Source organism: Gracilinanus agilis, chromosome 1, assembly GCF_016433145.1.
Source record: "Gracilinanus agilis isolate LMUSP501 chromosome 1, AgileGrace, whole genome shotgun sequence".
In the NCBI taxonomy this organism is placed as follows: Eukaryota; Metazoa; Chordata; class Mammalia; order Didelphimorphia; family Didelphidae; genus Gracilinanus; species Gracilinanus agilis.
In genome coordinates, this window is record NC_058130.1 from 127,585,576 (window position 1) to 127,606,339 (window position 20,764).

The following is a 20,764-nucleotide window of genomic DNA, read 5'->3' on the forward strand; positions in this document are numbered from 1 at the left end:
GAGGAAAAAAAAAAAAGCTCTTTCAATTTCCTTTACCCTCCAAATCACATCCAAAGAGAAAGTGGGCTAGTAAAAATAAAATTTGGCCAAACTACTGTATACAGTACATGTATATGTACTACACAGAACAATTTTTTTAAAAGGTAAAAAAGAAAATCTTGCCAGGACCCTGCCGATCAGATGTATTATTTTACTATATACTGGCAAGACTGATTAATTCTATCTCAAAAAATATGGGAATTTGTTTTAGTCTTGACTTCAAACTACTTTTTTTTGAGTCTTAAGGAAATCATTATTGATTTAAAATTTGTGATGCTCTAAAACACCAATGAGTTCTTACAAGGTGAATATAAAATATCAAAATGGAGAATAAAAAATTGGTGAGTCAGGGCAAATTAGAAAAATGCCAATGGTTTCTTTTCCTTTTAAAAAAATACCCAAAGCCAACTGGGTTTTTTTGCAGGTTGCCGCTGTAAGTGCCTTTGCCCAGACTCTGCGAAGATACACATCGCTCAATCACCTGGCTCAGGCAGCTCGCGCCGTACTCCAGAACACTTCTCAAATCAACCAGATGCTCAATGACCTCAACCGTGTTGATTTTGCCAATGTCCAGGTAAACTGTGTCATCATGAATGATCTCTTTAAGAAAGTATCTTCCATTATATCCTTAGTCTGAAGCAGAGAATTTATCTTAAACATTCCATCTGGACATACTCATGGAATCATGAAGAAAGAACTTCACTCAGACCTAACTTGCATTTCTATTTTAGGTCTAACAAACTTCTGCTCAGTTATTCTGTCTAAACAGACAAAATCATGATTTCCTCTATGACCTGTGCCTTTTAGTGAATGAAATAGGAGGATATGTTTTGAAGATACTCAACTGTTTTAACAACTCCCCTATAAGCATGTTGTTGATCATAGTGATAATAAATGCACTTTTGAAGAGAAACATTTATTAGAAAAACTAACACGGAAAAAAGGAAAGATAACTAAGATTGTTAATATGAAGTCAAAATGGGCATTTATTTTTTGAAGCCAAAATTTTATTTTTAAGATATGGTGGTAGATGTGGCCAAAATGCAATTGCATTAGTGATGTAAGCCAAATTCTATATTGGTTCTTCTTGGATAAAATTTTGGTTTTCCAGTTTTGTTGTGGTCAAATAGTTTTAAACTATTTTCATTTAGCTTTTAACTGATTATCTGTTTCATTGTTGTCGTTATTTTTCCCTAAACAAAATATATTTAGTTCTCAGCTCAATCAAAAATTAATAGATGGCTTTGGGATAAATCTGGGATTCAGCAAGTTAATAGAATTCAACTGATCTTTGGTTAGGTTCAAATTTTTTTAATCCTTTTCTACTATCTGTATATACCATCTTATAAAGACAGATATTTTGTGTGAGGTTTGAAAAATCAACCAATTTCTATATTTTAGTAGAATTTAGGTCTTATTCTAGTGATAATGAAGAGTCCTTATTTCCCAATTTATACTCTAATTTTTTGTTTCAGATATAGATCTATGCAAAAAGCTAATACAGATTCTCTATCCAGCCTTATACATTTTTTTAATTCAAAAAGGATGTCTCATATGCTTTTAGAAGTTCCCCAAGAAAAAGAGCAATTTCAGTTTTGAGGCAAATACTTCATAGTTTTGTTGTGGTTGATCAGTTATTTCAGTCACCTCTGACTTTTTATTTAACCCCATTTGGAGTTTTCTTGGCAGAGTGATTTGCCATTTCCTTCTCCAGTTCATTTTATAGATGATAAAACTGAGGCAAACAGGCTTCAGTGACTTGCCAAGAGTCACACAACTAGGAAGTATCTGAAGCAAGAGTTCAACTCAAGAAAATGAGTCCTTCCTGACTTCAGGCCAGCTTTCCTTCCATTGAACCCCTTAGCTGCCATCATAGTATTGCCCCCAGCCATTATCCTAGAAAAGACTTCTATCATTCTTCATGTGGAAGACAAGGAGCTATAGATGTAATGTAGCTATATGAGAGGCAACATGGCACAGCATAGAGAATCAGCCTCAGAACTAGGAAGTTTTGGATTCAAAACCTGTTCTTAACAAACGCCATCCCTGTGACCCTGAGCAAGACCTTAAGTCTCAGTGCTGGCCTGCAACTCTCTAAGCCTCATAGGAGCATTCACTGTATCACTGAGGTAGATCCCTGGTCCAGACCAGAAAAATTATTGTCTTTATGTATGCTTGTATTTGGACTAATTCTAATATTGAAGATCAACATGAATTGAACTACGGTTTTACTGTCAACGGCTATCAGATGAGGGGAGTGTATTATAAAAGCTACATTGTTCTTGGAGAGCTGTCTAAAGGAGTAAAACATGGGGTCGAGTCAGAGGGTCCATAAAGGAAATCCAAAGAAGAAGAACAAGACTCAGAGCCAAGAGATCAAAACTTGGAGGAACAAGTGTCAAGCAGCATTAAAATGAGCCCGTATAGGGGCAGTTAGGTACCACAGTGGACAGAGCGCCACGTCTGGACCTGGGTTCAAATATGACCTCATATGCTTACTCACTTTGTGACCCAGGGCAAGCTAATGCACCCTGATTGCCTGATCTTTGCTGCTCTTCTGTCTTTGCATCAGTAAAACACAAGGGTTTAAAAAAAAAAAAGGAGCCAGTATTGCTGGTGTAAGTAAGCTTACCACAAGGGCTCTCCTTCCAGTCACGATGGGGCACTCCGGTAATCTCCACTTCTGGGGAGGAGGAGACTGCTTGATCATTGGTACTTGGGACCAACTTGAGTTGCAGTGTAATCATCTGATGGGGTATCCACACTTAAATATAGCACCCAGGTGAGCCCTAAGACTAGGTAAGGTAAGTTAGGGTGCCCCCAGACCATCCAAAGAGGGGCAGACTGGTCCAGAGCAGAAGTGGAAGAGACCAAGGCTGCCATGCTGACAGCCCCATGAATGTCTGCTTTACTTCCAGCCTGTGTGAGATAGAGACTCAGTCTTTAAAAAGAGTTATTTGGCCTAATAGTAGTGCTTTAAGTCAAACACTACCCCGTGCCTCGTGAGGAGGCTTCTGCCATTACTCTGCATTCATGCTAGTGATATTACATGGCAGGCTTGAAGCATAAGTTTGGGGACTGTGGGGATGGCAAGCATTGTCTGGAGCAATAAACCCTTCCTGACTGTGGGTCATCACCAGAGGGATGTCTCCTGCCGTCATATTTGTGTCCTCACCCAGGGAAAGAGGTCAATATGCCCTGAAGTCCAAGTTTACAGGGGGTCAGTATAGGAGGCAGGAATAATAGTCCATGCTTATCGACCATTTCTGCCCAATTCCAGAACCCCTCATTTTATAGATGAGGAAACTGAAGCCTAGACAGGATAGATGATTTGCTCATGGTCACAGATAATAAGCAGGATTCAACCCCAGATCCTCTGACTACAAAATCCACAGTCTTTTCCCACTACACTTTGTTATTTCTTCCTATTAGATTGTCTTTCCTTCCCCCCCCCCACACCGTAGAACTGTAAGCACATGTAAAATGTTTTGCAAACCTTAAAGTGCTATATAAAATGCTAGCCATTATGTATTATTATTGACAGCAAGGTCTGGGGGGGGGGGAGGCGGGGTTGGAGGAGGGGGGTGATGCTGAATGGACCCAGGAGAGAAAATAGAAATTGGATTGATCCTCAGGAGGAAATGTGATCCATGAAGTAGAAATGTGATCCATGAAGCCTAGCTAGTAACCACTAGACATTACATTGAAATTGCATGTAAGAAGGTCTGATAGTTCTACGGTGACGGTGATACATTTTGGTAACCAGATCCAGCTGTGGGTGTTTAATGAAAGAACCGTGGGTGCCACTCTATGACACTGATGGGGAGGAGGCATAGATGAAAAGAGTTGTCTTATTTTTCTTCTAACTACCTAAGGAATTGTGCACTTGAAAAATTTTAGTTACCATAGAAATAACAGAATTTTAGTGTTGGAAGAGAGCTTAAAAGACTACCTAGTCAAAGCCTTTAATTTTACAAATAAGGAAACTGAGACCTAAATAGAGTGACTTTGGCTTAAGTTCACAAAACTAAGCAATGGCAGAATAAGGACTAAGATCTGTGCCTCCTGACTCCCAAGGCAGTGCTTTATAATCGGTGTTTCATTTGGTTATTATGCTTTGACCCAAATTTTAGGCAGATCATTTTTTAAATGATAAAACTCAATCCCTAGGAAGATCATAGATCACTTGACTACCATTAAAAATATTATCTAAAGAGAAAACTGCCTGAATCTCCCCTCCCCTCCCTTTAACTGCTATAGATGAGCATAAAGTTTCATAAATACAATCAGTGCAGGAACTGAACTCTGTAGATGATGGTTGACTTTTTTTGGCAAGTCACATCTCCACATTTCCTGACAAGTGGGGGTTTTTTGTTTATTTTTCAGTTCTGTGAATTAATTTGCATTAACAGAGCTGCCTTGATAGCCCTTGGGATTTTCATTCCCAATCTATAAAAGAGATACAGCATATGCTTCTACATAAAATCGCGTCAATGTACCTCCATTCTGTTCTTGAGGGACCACTTCTGGCCAATTCAGTTGCATATATTTTATACATTTTTAACTTTCTATAGATCTTCTCATATGCAGAACTGGTTTTAATATTTTATCTATTAACACAAAATTAAAAGTAATAAGATAAAAATAACTAGTAGAATTATGATAACATAAAGTGGGTTATAAAAACAGAATATTACATTTCCAGGTTTCATTTTTTTCTAATGGAGCTTTATATTTATATTACCCTGCATGTAAACTAATCAATGTAAGTAAACCCACTCAAGTTCCTAGAGCTCATCACTTTTTTTAACTTCTTAGAATAATAAAAGGAAAATATTGAACCCCTAAAAATGAAAGGCATTATTGGTTTCCTTGGCAACAGGCAAAAGCCATTTCTCTTTTTCTATTCATTTAATTATTTGAGCTTTCATTATAATTTTCCATTCATGCATATAGTTTATGTGCTGATGTTAATTGAAGAGGCACTAAGTTACGCTTCTTTAACTTTTCTGTGTCCTGTAATAGGAGCAGGCTTCCTGGGTGTGCCAGTGTGATGACAACATGGTTCAGAGACTAGAAACAGACTTCAAGATGACTCTTCAGCAACAGAGCACCTTGGAGCAGTGGGCTGCCTGGCTAGATAACGTAATGATGCAAGCACTAAAACCATATGAAGGGAGGCCCAGTTTTCCTAAAGCTGCGCGGCAGTTTCTGCTAAAATGGTCTTTCTACAGGTATCATTTTAAGTTCTTTTAAGTGCTAAGTCCTCTTATTAGCATGGAATGTTCTGACATTTTACATCAGTATATGCATGCCATTGAACAGAATGAGATGGGGAAAAAGAAGAATATTATCCTAGTTAGTTATTGTCAGAGAAGCAGAGTTGGAATCACAGTTCTCCTACTTGAGTGATTATGGACAAGTCTTTTCACATTTCAGGGTCTCTATTTTCTCATATATAAAATGAGGGATTCAGACTTGTCTACAGGCTCCTTTGAACTCTAAATTTTATGTCCCCAAGGGATACCAGATCTTTAGTTTGGGGGATCATTGTTGTTCAGGAGATGAATCCAGTCCAAAAGCAGCAAGGTCATGAGGTTGCATGAAATCTAATAGTGGAAATATATTTTCTCCCATAAAAAATGAACCTTTCTCAAGACCTTTTTTTTTCAATTTAAGCAAATAAGTGGGTGAGATAGCTTTTCTAACACTTGAAGAGTACTTCTTTCCAAATATGAATTGCCAAGACTCAGCTCTAGAAAATCGATTCAGCTAGTCAGCAGAATGCAGCAATTCTCACCAACCACATGATGGTTAGAGCTTTTCTTAAGTCATTAGCACACAAAATTGCTTTTGCTATTTTAGTTAAAATGTTAAATTTTCTACTGGACAGTTAACTGTACTGTGGAATTCTTTTTTAAAATTAAAGTAATTTAATCTTAAATTTAAACTAGCATAGGAGAAACACCAAAACAAAAAGGGGATATGTGATACCTTGATACGATATCATCACAATGATTAGTTGCTGAGCCTTTATTGTTTGTATGATGGTAGAAATTATCAAGCCTATAAAAGGCAATGAGAAATTATGTATACATGCTGATAAACGCAGGGGGGGTGTATGTGTCTGTGTCTGCATGTAAATGGTGTAATGGCAGAGATTACCTATATTTTCCCACTTGGTAGTCCATCTGTTTCATAGGACTACAATCTGACTTGGGCTGAACCTTCTTAGAGATTATACAACAAAAGCTACTGGGTGGTAGAGCCAGGCCTGGTTATGGGAAGTCCTGGGTTCAAATGTGACCTCAGACACTTCCTAGTTGTGTGACCTTGGGTAGGTCACTTAACCCCCAGCTATCTTGCCCTTACTATTACTCTGCCTTGAAATTGATACTTATATTGCTTCTAAGAGAGAAGATAAGGGTTAAAAAAAAAGAAAAAGAAGATTGTACCAGGAATTTCTTCCTTATCGTGGCAATGGTTTTAACTTTTAAAGAAAGTCAAAAGGGTCAGGTAGGTGGCTCAGTGGATTGAGAATCAGACTTAGAGATGGGAGGTTCTGGGTTCAAATCTTGCCTCAGACACTTCCTAGTTTTGTGACCCTGGGCAAGTTACTTTACTCCCTTTGCCTAGACCTTACTGTTCTTCTGTCTTGGAACAAAACACAGTATTGATTTTAAAACCAAAGGAAAGAGTTTAAAAAAAGAAAGAATAAAAGTCAGATTCTTCAGTTGTAAGCTCCAAAAGGTGTGTCTCTGCACCTCTCACAGAACTCTGCAATAATACATGTTGTTAAATTGCTTAATAAATATTGTTTAAGTTGAATTTAATTGCTTTTTCAATCAAGTGAAAGAAGAATAGATTAGCCTTAAATGTTTAGTTAAAGTAAAAATTATCTAACCATTCGTGCAGTATTTTTATTATCCATCAAACATTATGGCTCTTTAATTTCAATAAAAGAAAAACTTCCAACCTTTCTCTCTATTAGATTAACCCTTGAAGATTATGTTATAGCATGAGACTGAATTTTATAGGTTCATTTGCTGATTTAGTGCCCATTCTTTTTGTCCATATGGATTGGGAAAAGTTTTCTTTCTGACTTTGGTGTTCATTAGGTCTTAACAAATCTATGGCAGGTCTGACTGAATTGTTGAAATGTTCATTGGCAGTAAATGTGTCTTGCCTGTATATCTGAAAGATTATAAAAGCAACCTCTTTGTGTCTATATGATAGTAATTGCATTTCCTATACAATCCCACAATTTGTGTAACATCTTTCTTATGGGAAAATTTCAGATATTCCTCTATTTTTCTGGAGCTAAATATTTGCTTCTTCCACCTTCCTTCCACCAAGAAAACCACATAGGTAGAAAATGTTCTTCATGGATAACTGATGAAATAGAATTTAAGTATTTTTTTCCTTTAAAAACCTATGGGACTGAAGTGACATTAATCCTGTATATCAGAAAAACGAGTTGTTGGGGGTTTTTTTCCCCTTCCTTCTGCTTTCTTATGTTGTTAACATCAGGCCAGTTCTATTCCTTTCTGTTTTTTTGTTTCTATATTTAGTTGGTATCTTTTAGTGACACCCCTGGAGCCTTAGTCTCCACAGAGATCTATTGCAGGTATCTTAAAAGGAAAGAAAATTACTTGTATTTCTTGTTCTCTACAGATATAAGAACCCAATAGATCATCACTTGTCTGCCCTCTGTCCTCTCTGAGTTAGAGATAATTGGCTTGTTATTATTAGATACAATTATTGTTATTATTTTCATTTCAAAAAGACTTGAAGGCTTATAGTTACTGGCCGTTGAAAAAGAAAGGTTGGTTCAGGCAGATGCATGCCTCCTGCTGGTGGGCAATGTCAATGACTTAAGAGTTTTTTGAATCAGACCTGTCTTTCTCTGTTTCATAAGGACATCTATTATAATAGTAAGTTATATTCATAGAGTATCAGAAAAAGAGAACTGCATGGGAGAAGTTTTCTCTAATATTGTTTGAAACTTCTCTTTTAACCATCAGTATTCTAAAGCTATGGAGGCGGGAGGAAGACTCTTTCTATCCTTAATATCTAGCATACATAAAACATTAATAAGTACTTCTTGGGTAGATTTGGAAGAGGCTTTCCCATGGTCACACAGCTAGCAAATCAAGGAACTGGGATTTGAACCTATGTCTTTTCATTACAAATTTGGGAAATTTGCCACTACACCAGACTGCCCCCCAGTCATACCACTTGTTTTCTCATCCAAACCTCAATCCCCACTGTAACATATTTGTTAAATGGTTATCTAGCCTTTGCTTGAAAGTTTCCAATATGGTGGAAGTCATATTGGAGCCCATTACACTTTTGACTAGTATTAGTTATTAGAATAGAACACCTCAACATCACCTCTTTTGAACTTTCACCCCTTTGTTCCTAGTTTTACCCTCCAGTCTCTTAAATTCTTAATACTTAAAGACAGATCTCCTGTCCCCCAAAATTAAATTAGTTGCTCCTTTTCCTTGACATGATTGGAGCAGTGTCTCTGTCATGTGTTTCCTGGGCTATTTATTTAGGCCCTGGAACAAGGCACCATTCTAAGCAAGAACAAGCCAACAGCATAGCCATCCAGATCTTTCAAAAGCAGGGACCACATTTTGGATTCCCTTTGTATCTTCATCAGCATTTGTACGAAGTAGACACTTTAGGCTTATTAAATTGAATTGCTTTGAACCTTTCTGATAACCTTGTCTTAGAAAGCAGCCAAGAAGCTGGTTTATCTATGACTAGCTTCCCCTTCCAGACCCCTTACAATTTATAACCTCCCCCCCCCATCCACTATTATTTCTTTAAATACAAGCCCTGAAGGGGGGACAAAGGTAGCCTTTCTTTACCTCTATATGTGAAAGGGGTGTGGCTTCTCTCTGATGGTATTCAAAGAAAGGAACTAAGTCCATCCTGCTCATTCATATGTGCATTCCAAATTAGATATTATGAGCAAAAAAAAAAGATAAATACATAAAGATATTTCTAATCCATTATAAAATAATTAACAATTACATTTCCCTTCTAAAAGGGAGCCAAGAACACAGTAACTTAGCAACATGAAATTGAATGGAGTCAATATTGCAACATATCTTATACAAGACAAAAGCAGACAATAGGCTTCCAATTAAACTGCTAATTGTGTCATTTAATACTTGACACTAAGGGCAGACACACACCAGGAAGAGAATAACATAATACACAACACTAATAACACCTTGCCTCAGCTGATTTTCTATTTGGACCTTTTCTCTAAATATTTGATAGTAATGCCATAGCAGGCTTGAGAATTATTTTAAAATTAAACCTTTAGAGAGATGTTGTGCTTGACAATCAGATCATTTTTTCATTTATCTACAAAGTTCAGTACTGAATACTCCCTATTTATGCAAGTAATATTAATTCTTCTTGAAAATATTTTTAATTGACAAAGGACCTAATAAAGAGATTTCAGATTTCTGTAACAGCAGAAGAAAACTAATTGATAGCATCTGCAATAGTATTAAATAATTTTCCCTACAGTCATTTATGATTATAGCATTGTCAGCTATTAGAGGAGAAACACTATTCTAAAATCTGGACTCAGTAATATGTACGTGAAAGAACTAATTCTGAAATTTGTGGGTTTTATTTTGCAAAAAGCTCGGTTAACAGTTAAATATCCTAGGGAATGGGTTTGATGTGGCTAAAGAACCACTAATAGCATCTTAATGAAGTCTGGCCCTGAAATGCTGTATGACAACATTAAACAACCCATTTTATAGGGGTTTTTTATAAGGAATTACTCAAAACACTTGGAATATTCTGAGCTAGTTTTTATATCCCATATATATAGTTGTTATACGTTGGAATATCCCTAGCTGTCGGCTAAGCTCTTTCCCTACATACACATCCAGTCAGTCAATCAGTATGCTTTTATTAAGCACTTACTATGTATTGTGCTAACAGCTGGAGATACAAAAAAAAAAAAAATGAAAAAACAGCCCTTGCCCTCAAGGAAGGCTACATGTAAATAACTAGGTACATGCATGAGAGAGATATTAGATAGATAGATAGATAGATAGATAGATAGATAGATAGATAGATAGNAGAGAGATATTAGATAGATAGATAGATAGATAGATAGATAGATAGATAGATAGATAGATAGACAGACAGACAGAGTTCATAGAGAAGTGAAGAAATAGGGTCAGGCCTCCCCTTAAGAAAATAACCTCAGCATCTGAGTAAAGGATAGATTTAGAGTGGGAACAAACTTGAGACAGATGGAAAAACCAGCAGGCTATTGCAATTGTCCAGGTGTGAGGTGATGAGGACAGTATGAAGGGGCTGTAAAGGTATAAAGCTGAAGAGTTGGTGGCAGAGTGCATATGGAAGGAAGGGGGGGTGTAAAAGAGTAAGAAGTAAAGTTTGGCAGTGAGGTTGCAAGCTTAGATGATTGGGAGGATGATGGAGCTCTTGATCCTTAATAGGAAAGTTGGGAAGGGTAGAGGGTTTGGGGGTAAAGAGAATGAGTTCTATTGTCAACATGTTGAATTTGAGTTGTTTATAGGATATTCAGATTGAAATGTCTGAAAGGCAGTAACTGAGACAAAAGTTAATGTCAGAATAGAAGTTAGAATCATCTGCATATATATGATCATTGAACTCATAGAAACTGATGATATTACTGAGATAATGGAGAAAGAAAAAAGAAGAGGGCCTAGGAAAGAACCACAGTCATAAGGTATGGTCTGGATCCAGCAAAAGAAACTGAAAAAAAGTAGTCAGACAAGTAAGAGAACCAGAAGAGACCAATGCCATGAAAGCCTAGAAAAGATCATCAAGAGCGTCAATGAAGATGAGGACTGAAAAAATGCTATTAGATTTGGCAATTAAGATTAATCAGTTGGTAACTTTCGAAAGGGTAGTTTCACTGGAATGATGAGGTCAGAAGCTCAATTGCAGAGGGTTTACAAGAAAGTGAGGGGGGGAGAAGAAGAAGAGGTGTGTGGTGTAAATAGCTTTCTCAAGGAATTTGGACAAGAAGAGTAAGAGAGCTAGCTATGAGACAATGTCTAGTGGGGATGGTCAGATCAAGTGAGATTGATTTTTTGGTTATTTTTAAGATAGGGAAAGATAAGTGGATATGTTTTATAGATGGTAAGAAAGGAGCTGGGAGATAGGGAGAAATTGAAAGTTAGAGAGAGGATGGGCATGATATGGGAGGAACATTCTGAAAAAAAAGACAATAAAGGATAGGATCACTCATGTGTAGGAGGATTTACTTTGGCAAGGAAAAGGGTCACTTCTTCCTGTGCTATAGAGATAAAGGAGTAGATAGAGAAGTAAGATGTCTGAATGATGTGAAATAGGAAAGAAGGCAAAAACAATCCTTCTGTTGTTTATTAGGGTATTTTTAAGTAACTTTGTATCTTTAACCCAAAAATAATGGATTGAGATTCCAAAGTCCCATTTTTTTCAATCCCAGATTTGCTACCTAAAGGCTGTATGTCCTTGGCAAATCACTTCCGTTTTCTAGGCCTTAATTTTCTCCTTTGTAGATAGAATAAAGAAGTTGAAGTAGTTGATTCCAAAAGATCTTTCCAGCTCTCAACCCTATGAGCTTATAACTGCCAGCCCTTTTCTATGGCCAATAGACTTAGCTTTTAAAAAATGCTTACCCAGAAAGTTATACATAGGAGCAAATATAATGTTTCTGTGTTTCTCCATTTCCAAAAATAATTTATTTTAATTCTGACAAGTTGTGACAATATACCATGTTACCTAGCTTGAGTAAGGTAGGAAAAAACTAACATCCTTGCAGATTATAGTTTTAATTATTTGAATAGCTATGATTATTGGATCTAAAATTAGAAGGGACTTTAGAAGTTTTTTAGTTCAAACTCAATCAGATCCAGAACTCAAACCCAAGTCTTCTGACTCCAAAACAGTTATCTTTCTTCACTCTACAGTGCCTTTCATATCATTATCAGTTCCCATCATATTTAGAGAGTGACATATTGAACTGTAGCACAGTTCTTTATTTTCTCTGCAATATGACCCAGTAAGCATTAAACCAACCACTAAGGCCACATTAGCACCCTACTATCTGAGCCAACCGTACTTTTCAATAACAAAATTCTTTCCTTTTCACTTTAAAGGCCACCAATCACAGAATCTGTTTTAAGTTTCTGCCATAAATGGGTCATACCAGTTGACTGTCATTTTGGCTGCCTGTAACATTGGTTGCCTGTGTATCTTTTCTCTTGGAACAGTTCAATGGTTATTCGGGATCTCACCTTGCGCAGTGCTGCTAGCTTTGGCTCATTCCACCTGATCCGTCTGCTCTACGATGAGTATATGTTTTACTTAGTAGAACATCGTGTTGCTCAGGCAACGGGAGAGACACCTATAGCAGTCATGGGCGAGGTAAGAGAGACCAGAAGAGTTCTACCCTGTTATTCATTTTGGATATCCAATTTCAACAATTATCTGAAAATGTTGGGTGGTGGGGCAGGGTGGGATGGAACTAAGAAGGACTTATGACTCAGGAAAGAAAATAATCACTTAAAGTTAAAAAGGTAAAGCAAAGATAACCCTACCTTTTTCAGTGTCAAAGAGCTAAAAGTGTGTTCATCATGCTCAGGACAAAACAAAGTAATTAAGAATTCCTTTCATCAAAATAATCTGCATGACAATGAAAATCTGTTCTTCAACATTTCTAAGCAAAAATTGTTAGTTAATAAAACCATGGATCATTTAGCATAATCAAGAGGAAAGCTGATATACTTTACTTGGATTAGTAACTACCTGAGTTCTACTAAACAAAGAATACATGTTTTTGCTATATATTTGACTCCTGCCCTTAAGTAGGAATAGATGGAAAATGAAAATTAGTGGATTATTCTTATTTTAATGACATTATTTTATGTTTTTGAAGCACTAATCTCAATGATTGCTCCAAATATTACAATCCACATAAAATAAAGATCACATTGATGTAGTGCTTCAAGATACTGCCTTTTTATACTGTTTTTTTCTCTCCAAAATTATATACTTTGGGGCTTTTCTCCAAAGGTAAATATACCCAAGAGAAGACAAATTTGTATGCATGTGACTAGGCAAGAAGCACTGCAGTTGTTCAGTTTTAGGAGTCAGCCATATCATCTTTGAAATTCTCTTAGTTTTTACCTTTCCCACCTGCCTCTGTTTTCAGTTATTTTTTTTTCATTTCCTGGTTGATTATCAAGGTGCCAGTGTTATCTAAATATAAGGTAAGTATTTCAAAATTTCTAGTGCCAGGATAACCTACATCTTCTAAAATCAGCATGCCCTTTAGTGTGCTTGACATATTGATCAACCACATCAAATCCTCCTGGGACTTTTTAAAAGGATGAACAGGATGTAATGGTAACAGGGCTTCTCATTAATGCTATGTGAATAAGCCTGATGAGAGATCCTTATACCTTTACCTTATACCTCAAAGGGACATAGAAAGTGGGCATGAGTAGCTTATATAATATGAAGAGTTAGCAGCTTCCAAGGATATTTGTGTAGGCAGCATTAGGTGGTAAAAACTAAATAGAACCACAATTTCAATATTGACTATTACATTGTTTTATCTGTGTGTGCCAATACTTTCTGTAACACATTGGCAGATTGTTACATGAGGCAGAGACATAAGCAGAAACTGAGAATGTGAGAAAATTCAGCATTAAATGCCTCTTGTGAGGTTGAAAGACCTGTAAAACTCCCCTCGATTTTAAAGTTCTTGCTACAGAACTGACCAGCTTGCTAGAAAGGCTGCTAGGGTAACCAGTCGCAATTAAGGCTAATTTGACACCCTGGGTCTCATCACAGAAAACTGATGCCTCGCACTACTGTCTGGCTCCTGTGTCACTTTTCTCACTTCAAATTGGCTCTCCAATGGTGGGGGAGCAGAGAAAATATAAGTGAGCCACTGCTTCCTGGTTTCCCCATACCTTTCCACCAGGCCTCCTTGAAAACCATATCTGAAAAAAAATAGCTTTCTCACTCCCTTCTAGTCTTAGGTCATTTGAATTCCTAGGGTACTAGCAAAAGTATCCTAGTGACCTCAAAAGCATAGCTCAAACAGTTTGTCCTGTCTTAGGAACAAAGCTCATTCAGGTCTTCTAGTTCAGATGGCCATTATTGTCAGCAGTGGGAGTTTATTCCCATACTCCTTTGGATATTTGTAGTATGTGTGTTATACCCCTTTTACCATTATATGTCTTTTTCAGTGCTACCTGCTCCACTTCTTTTAGAAATAGCTCTCAGCTCAGTCCTTCCTGTCTCCTGAAGATGGAGCTTCAGATGGGGGTGGTATTGTAAGGATTTTCTTTTGGAAAGTTTGCTTCTTAGTTATTCCAGTAGAATTTATACCTCAACCATGATATAATTCTTGAATATTATCTTGTTGGAGCTCTAATTCTATTGGTGTTGGTACTTCTCCTAAGTGCCAGTCACAATTCATTCATGCCTTCACATTCTGTCCAGTTTTTAAACTATGTATTTTCACAAGTTTTATAGAGAACATCCACCATGCACTAGATTCCTTCCTTTCATTCGCTTAATTCCTTGACACTACCAGTGTAACACTTAGTTTATCCAGATGTCATCTATCCTTCTCCCTCAATAGTGAGCATATGACTTGGGTGATCTATAAGTCCATGTTGCTGTTACATCTGGTATAAACTTCCCTTTTCATATGATTACTCTTTACACTGTATTCCAACCATCCTTCAAATATGACATTGCATCTTCTGTCTCTCTTCATCTCTGAGGGACTTTCTCCTCATCTTTGCCTTTTCAGAATATTTTTCTTCAATATTTAGGACACATTGAGACTTATTCAACAGAGTCTTCCTGGACTCCTGATTATTAATGTTCTCTCCCTTCTTATTTACTTTGTATCATCTGTATATTTCTTATATCTCCTCACCATAATGTAAGTTCCTTGAGGACAGGGGATTATTTTGTTATTATTTTTGTACTTCTCCTTCGCAGGCCTATTGCAGTATCTTCCACATTATTATTGTCATGGAATAGATCCATATTTTATGACTGCTGTGACATCTGTGGTTTTTATCCAAGTGATCTGTGTTTCCTCATATGTATACTTTCATTTATCACTGATTTTTTTCCTTAAGTAAAGCTGCTACTTGGATATGTTGTGAAAACACCTTTTGTCATGGTTCATCCATTATCTTCTAAATTCAGCTTAGCAATCCATTCACTTTTGAGTGGCAGGCAGCCCAAGGTATTAATTTTAATCTCTAAAACTCTCTACTTTATTTGGTTATATCAATAACTTCTCTTGCCACCTTTCAGTCAGAATGAGTACTCCTACTAAAACTAAGCTTTTCAGACACTAAAAGTCAGAATGTTTTCTCTGGGAAGACAAGACCCTCTTCAATTCTTTCTGACTGGTTTCTCTAAACCATAGCTCCTACTTTTCACCAGAATGGCAATTTGCATAGAAATTTATTGACAATCCCTTTTCTACTTTGCTTCTATTCTATGATATTTTACTGTTTTATTACATGGAAAAATTCAAACAAGATCTCTCCTGAAAGTAAGTTTGTATTATAATCTAAATGAAAATATTTGCTCAACTGCCTTGGCCAGTATCATTTTGGCAAATGCAGTTGTTCTAAAAAGGAGATTTAAAAAGAATTGTTAACATTCTTTAAAACTTTGACTTTTAAAAAAGCTTTAAGTGATAAAAGTTATTTTTGTCTTGAATAACATTTTTTAAAAACTCAAAAAATAATTTTCATTAGTATTACTAATTTTTAAATTTTAAGTGAAGAATTTTTTTTCTATATTTAAGCAAACTCTAACTTCTCAATAATATCTAGGCTGTCTATCTAGACATAGCTTTGCTAGGACAAATACATATGTGTGTATCTCTTTTCTACAAAACAATTATAGCACAAACATGCTTATCTCTATAGTAATATCTTTATTTTCCACAGTGGCAAAAGAGACCATCATACTGTTAAACTCCTAACTAGAAATAGCCTTATAAGCCCAAGAAAAATATTCTTCTAGATGACCACCTGCCACATTTATACAACTTATTAAAATATCTGAGAAATTCCGTTTGTTCGGATTTTTTAGTCATAAGGAGAAAAGTAGATGAGTAAGAAATTGTTTACTGCTGGATTTTATATAAATTTTTATTTTCGTTTAAATTTTGTGCAGATGCCCAGTGGCCTTCTGGCAATGGTGAAAATTTTTAAAGTTGGGATAAAATATAAAAAACAGGTTGCATCTGTCTACACACCTGTTAAATAAGTCATAAGACACACTGTTTAACTGTGTGATGACATATATACCAGCCGCTCACCATCCTTTAAAACTGAACCAAAAGATAATTTCTATTGAGTGATGCATAGATTTCATATTTCTCATAAAGAGAGCTTGAATACTTCAAACAAAGCAACCTTTTGCAAAATGCAAAGCATTTATTCTAACAGCTTTTGCATATAAAAAGGTAGAAAACTCACCTTTAAACAAGATGTTGAAAACTCTAAGGAAACTGATAAAAATTCATCCCTGTAATTTTTTAACTATTTTAAAAAAAACAAAGATAGCAAACTCCCATTTATCTAGAACCCGTGATGTTCTGGATAATTTAGTGTTTTGGGTAAGTCTCACCATGTATATATAGCACATATGCATTACCAATTTTTAAAATAGCACTTATGAAATCTACTTAATGCAGAACTATACTAAACACAATCTAATCTTTTTTTAATGACTCAGAAGTCACTTCCTGGTTTTGCAAGACCTCAGGGTTATAATTATGAACATCAGCTATTATTATACAGCAGTAATCACATAGGAGGTGTGAAAGATTGGACTGAATCTATATTGATTTGATAATATGCCCTGAAATTTTTTTTTGAAAAATAAATCCCTGATAACTGTGTTTATCTGTCAATTTCCCTTTCTTTTCTAAGAAGAGCAGAAAAATTATCACTAGTTGAACTTTCTGGGCTTTTAGACTATAAATATAAGTTTACTGTCATGTAAAAAACATTTGACTTTAATTATACATACACAACTCAAAAAAGTGAAGGTATTTAAGAACACTACTTTTGAAGACATGGTTACCTTGGGAAAATATGCCTTGGAAGCCCTTTATATTTGTATCTACTAATCCAAGTTTTTAATGTTTCTGTGATGTTGCACCGAAGCTATATGCAGGTATCATGGCAATGTGGATAAAGTACAATTGCTACTTTCCATTTAAAAAACTAGATTGACTCAGGAGACCTGGGTTCTAGTCTCACTCCTCCCACTAACAAGCTTAAGCAAGTCACTTAATCTCTCGGGACTTTGGTTTCTCATCTGCAAAAGAAAAAGACTGTGGCAAATGATGCAAGATTCTCTAGTTCTGAACTTATACATTCACTATTGAAACCTTGATTATCAGTGTAAAAATCGACATTCTAATAGAAAGTTACAGAATTCTGTGGGCAAGTAGGATCTCATCTATGAAGAAAACTTTCAGTTTAGTCACATTAAATGATTTGTGATCTAGCCACAAAGTTTTGCCATTTATTTCAGAACCAGAATAAAATAAAATCAAACCAGTGCATTTTTAGTGCAGCCATTTTAAAAGAGACCAAAACCCATAGAAGCTAAGAAGTGTGATAAAAGTGATCACAAAGAAATAGGATTTTTTTAATGATATTCCATAGAACAAAAAAAGATTCATTTAGTTGAATTGGGTTAAATAAGGTTGGATTTTTCAAGGAAAATCGGATCTGAAGAAAGCCAGTTCAATGGTTATTAGGCCATTGTAGTCAAGGATCATACTAAGAATTGCATATGGAATAATTTATTTATTTTAGCATGTAATGACTGTTCCATAATTACCTGCTGCATTGAATTAAATGGGAGAATTGACAGGAATGAATTATGACTGTGATTATATAGAATTCAGATTGCTGTCTGAATAATTCTGTTTTTCCCAAAGCCCCCACCCTGACTATGGTTTCCAAAGGAAAGTTGCTTGTGCTCTTAAGATAGCAAAGAAGCTGTGAGAGGCCTTTGCCAGAAGTGAAAGTATCAGTAGATGGTTTCCTCACCACATGTAACATCTTTGAAAATTATCTCTGTAAATAGTTTGATTTTAGGGTTCCAACTCTATGACCATGTGACTCTTCTGCATTCCCTATAGTACAGTGAGTGTTTGTGGATTGAACTTCCCCATAATTCTATTCCAAAATTACTTTTTGCATTCCGCTGAATTGCCTCCCCTCTCACTGTTCCATTTGGCCAATATGTGCAAATGAATTTGAAACTGGAAACTCATTTGAGCATTTGCCTAAGCAAAACATACTTTGGAAACTAACTCTACTACCATATAACAAAAGGTTCACACCCTTTACCACTTCCACAACCATCCATGGATCAAAGTCAAATAGAAACTAATTTTTCTATTATTTTTCTATTTTTTCTATTTTCTATTAGTATTTTGCTTTTGCATTTGCATCTGCATCTGCATCTGTCTCCCCCTGTCTAGTAGAAGAGGTACAGGTAGACACTGCTTTGAGAAACACAACAAATACAGACTTTTCATAGCAGAACAAGCGCTTCTAGCTCATGCCATTTCACTCCCTTATTTTACAGGCGAGGAAACAGACCCAGGAGACCAAGTGACTTAACAGTAGCCACACAGCTGCTCTGTAGCAGAATGGACACTAGAAATCAGGTCTCCAAAAACTAAATCAGAATCCAGGGTACTAAGCAAATCAGCAAAGCAATTGACCTGTCTCTTTGGGATGGGGCATGCTACATCAATAGTTCTCACTTTATGAGTGTGGAATGTAATTCAAATGTACCTGCACTGTCTGAAATGTACACAAACCCAGATCCTAAGCTGTAGTCCTGAAACTTCATCTTGTGGTTGTTTTTTTTTTAATGTTCCTCAATGCCTTTTATCCCATTCTTCCCTCCTCTCGAATTTCAGAAAAGGGCCTGTGCAGTCATGTCCAGGTCACATGCCATATCCCTGTAGTGCCTCAGCACTAGGGGCTTGTTAGCTTCCTTCACCAGCTTCTCAACACTTCTGGCTCGGTGCCGCAGCCTCCTCTCAGAGGGATGGAGAAACTTTGGCCTGAAGGTGTGCTAGTCAACAGAGGTCCTAATTGGTGTTAAATCTCCAGTTGCCCGTCAGTTAGGAGGCTGGGCATTAACCATGTCTGCCCTTGGAGAATAGATACCTATAGGGGGGAAAAGAGTAACCCCCTCCAGATGGGATATGCCTATCAGAAGCAGGTGGGAAAATCAGTAGTATATATAGTGGATCGAACACTGATTCCAGCTCTTAGCACAGTGCCGAGCATAGAGTATTTAATAAATGTTTGTTAATCATTTGATCAGCTCTGAGACAGATATCTGAGTTTGATTCCTGACTTTGACTATTTGTAAAAAATCACCCTCCTTGAATCATAGTAACTTTATCATTAAAATGGTGGCGTTGAATAGGTCGGTCGGTGTATGGTCCTCTCTGGCTGTTAAACCCTATGGGTCCGTGTTCTCAAAAAGTGGTGGAGTTAGAGAGAAGAAAAACTAAAATTTAAGACATTCAAGTTATTTAAGGGAATTAAAAGAGCTGATGAATGCCAAGTTCTAAGACAAATTTCTAGCCCCCCTTCTGTCCAAAAAAACCCACCATCTGATTTTCTGCCTACCAGAGGGAGGAAGGGGCTCTTCTAGTCCCTCCAGGTGGCTTTCTGGTTATCTGCATTGCCTAATGAGGGGACTCAGTTTTGGAGAAATATCCTTAAGTCTTAGACTAAGGACTGACAGCTCCACCTAGTGCCTGCTTTACTATGTAGGCACACATTACCCTGGAGGGTACACTTTAGTCTCATGAAGGGTTTTACCACCTGCTGCCAATGGAGGAAAAAATGGTGCTTGGTTAGGTGGTGGTCTTAAAAGATATCCTTTCTGCTTTTACTTCTGCTGCCATCAAACCATTGACAAATATTTTATCCATGCTGAAGTATATTGGGCAAAGAAAGTCTAAGTTGACAGGAAGGAATTCATGTTTGTTGTTCAAAATGTCTATGGAAGCTTGATGGTAGTTTTCTACCACAGTACCATGATTTAAAAAATGAAGTGGTAGGGCTCAAGAGAATCACAAGTAAGTGCTAACACAAGCAAGGAGGCAAGGCAGTTGGTATGGGAAAGCAAAGAGAGATGGTTGCTTCAAGTTGCCCTAAAGAGGCAACCAAATGATCTCCCCATCTCAATTCTGCTTTTAACCAACATATAAAACCAGGAGAGCCCCAGTACTTTGGGCTGGCATTCCTAACCTGGGCTTTTTATTCCTTCTAGATATAATAGCTGATTGTGTTGGAAAGGAAGAGAGAGTAAGAGCCAAGTGAGAGCTCATTGTAGCAGACTAATACAACTCTAGGGAGTTAGATTATTTAGCTGTCTTTCCCACCACAAAACACTTTCACCATTTAAAACCCCACCCAAAATAGGAATAAAATTGTTATTGCCTGCTTCCTTGATCATAAAGATTAAGAGTAGAGCTGATTTCATGATACTTTGTCTAAATGTGTGGCATAAGAAACTTCAAATACTGAGTTTTATTACCAAAGCTGGGTCATTAATTTTTAGTTACATTTTTGTTGAAAATATGAAAAGGATTCTATAAAAATCA

General features: G+C 36.6%; 1 protein-coding gene across 1 annotated transcript in view; it reads left to right on the forward strand.

Moving 5' to 3' along the window:
• RFX3 (regulatory factor X3) overlaps positions 1 to 20,764 on the forward strand; it is a 200,280-nt gene that overhangs the window by 169,642 nt on the left and 9,874 nt on the right. Inside the window, exons 12-14 of the mRNA XM_044656716.1 lie at positions 464 to 613; positions 5,065 to 5,273; positions 12,327 to 12,480. Coding sequence (XP_044512651.1) covers positions 464 to 613; positions 5,065 to 5,273; positions 12,327 to 12,480 — 513 coding nt within the window. The remainder of the gene's footprint in view (positions 1 to 463; positions 614 to 5,064; positions 5,274 to 12,326; positions 12,481 to 20,764) is intronic.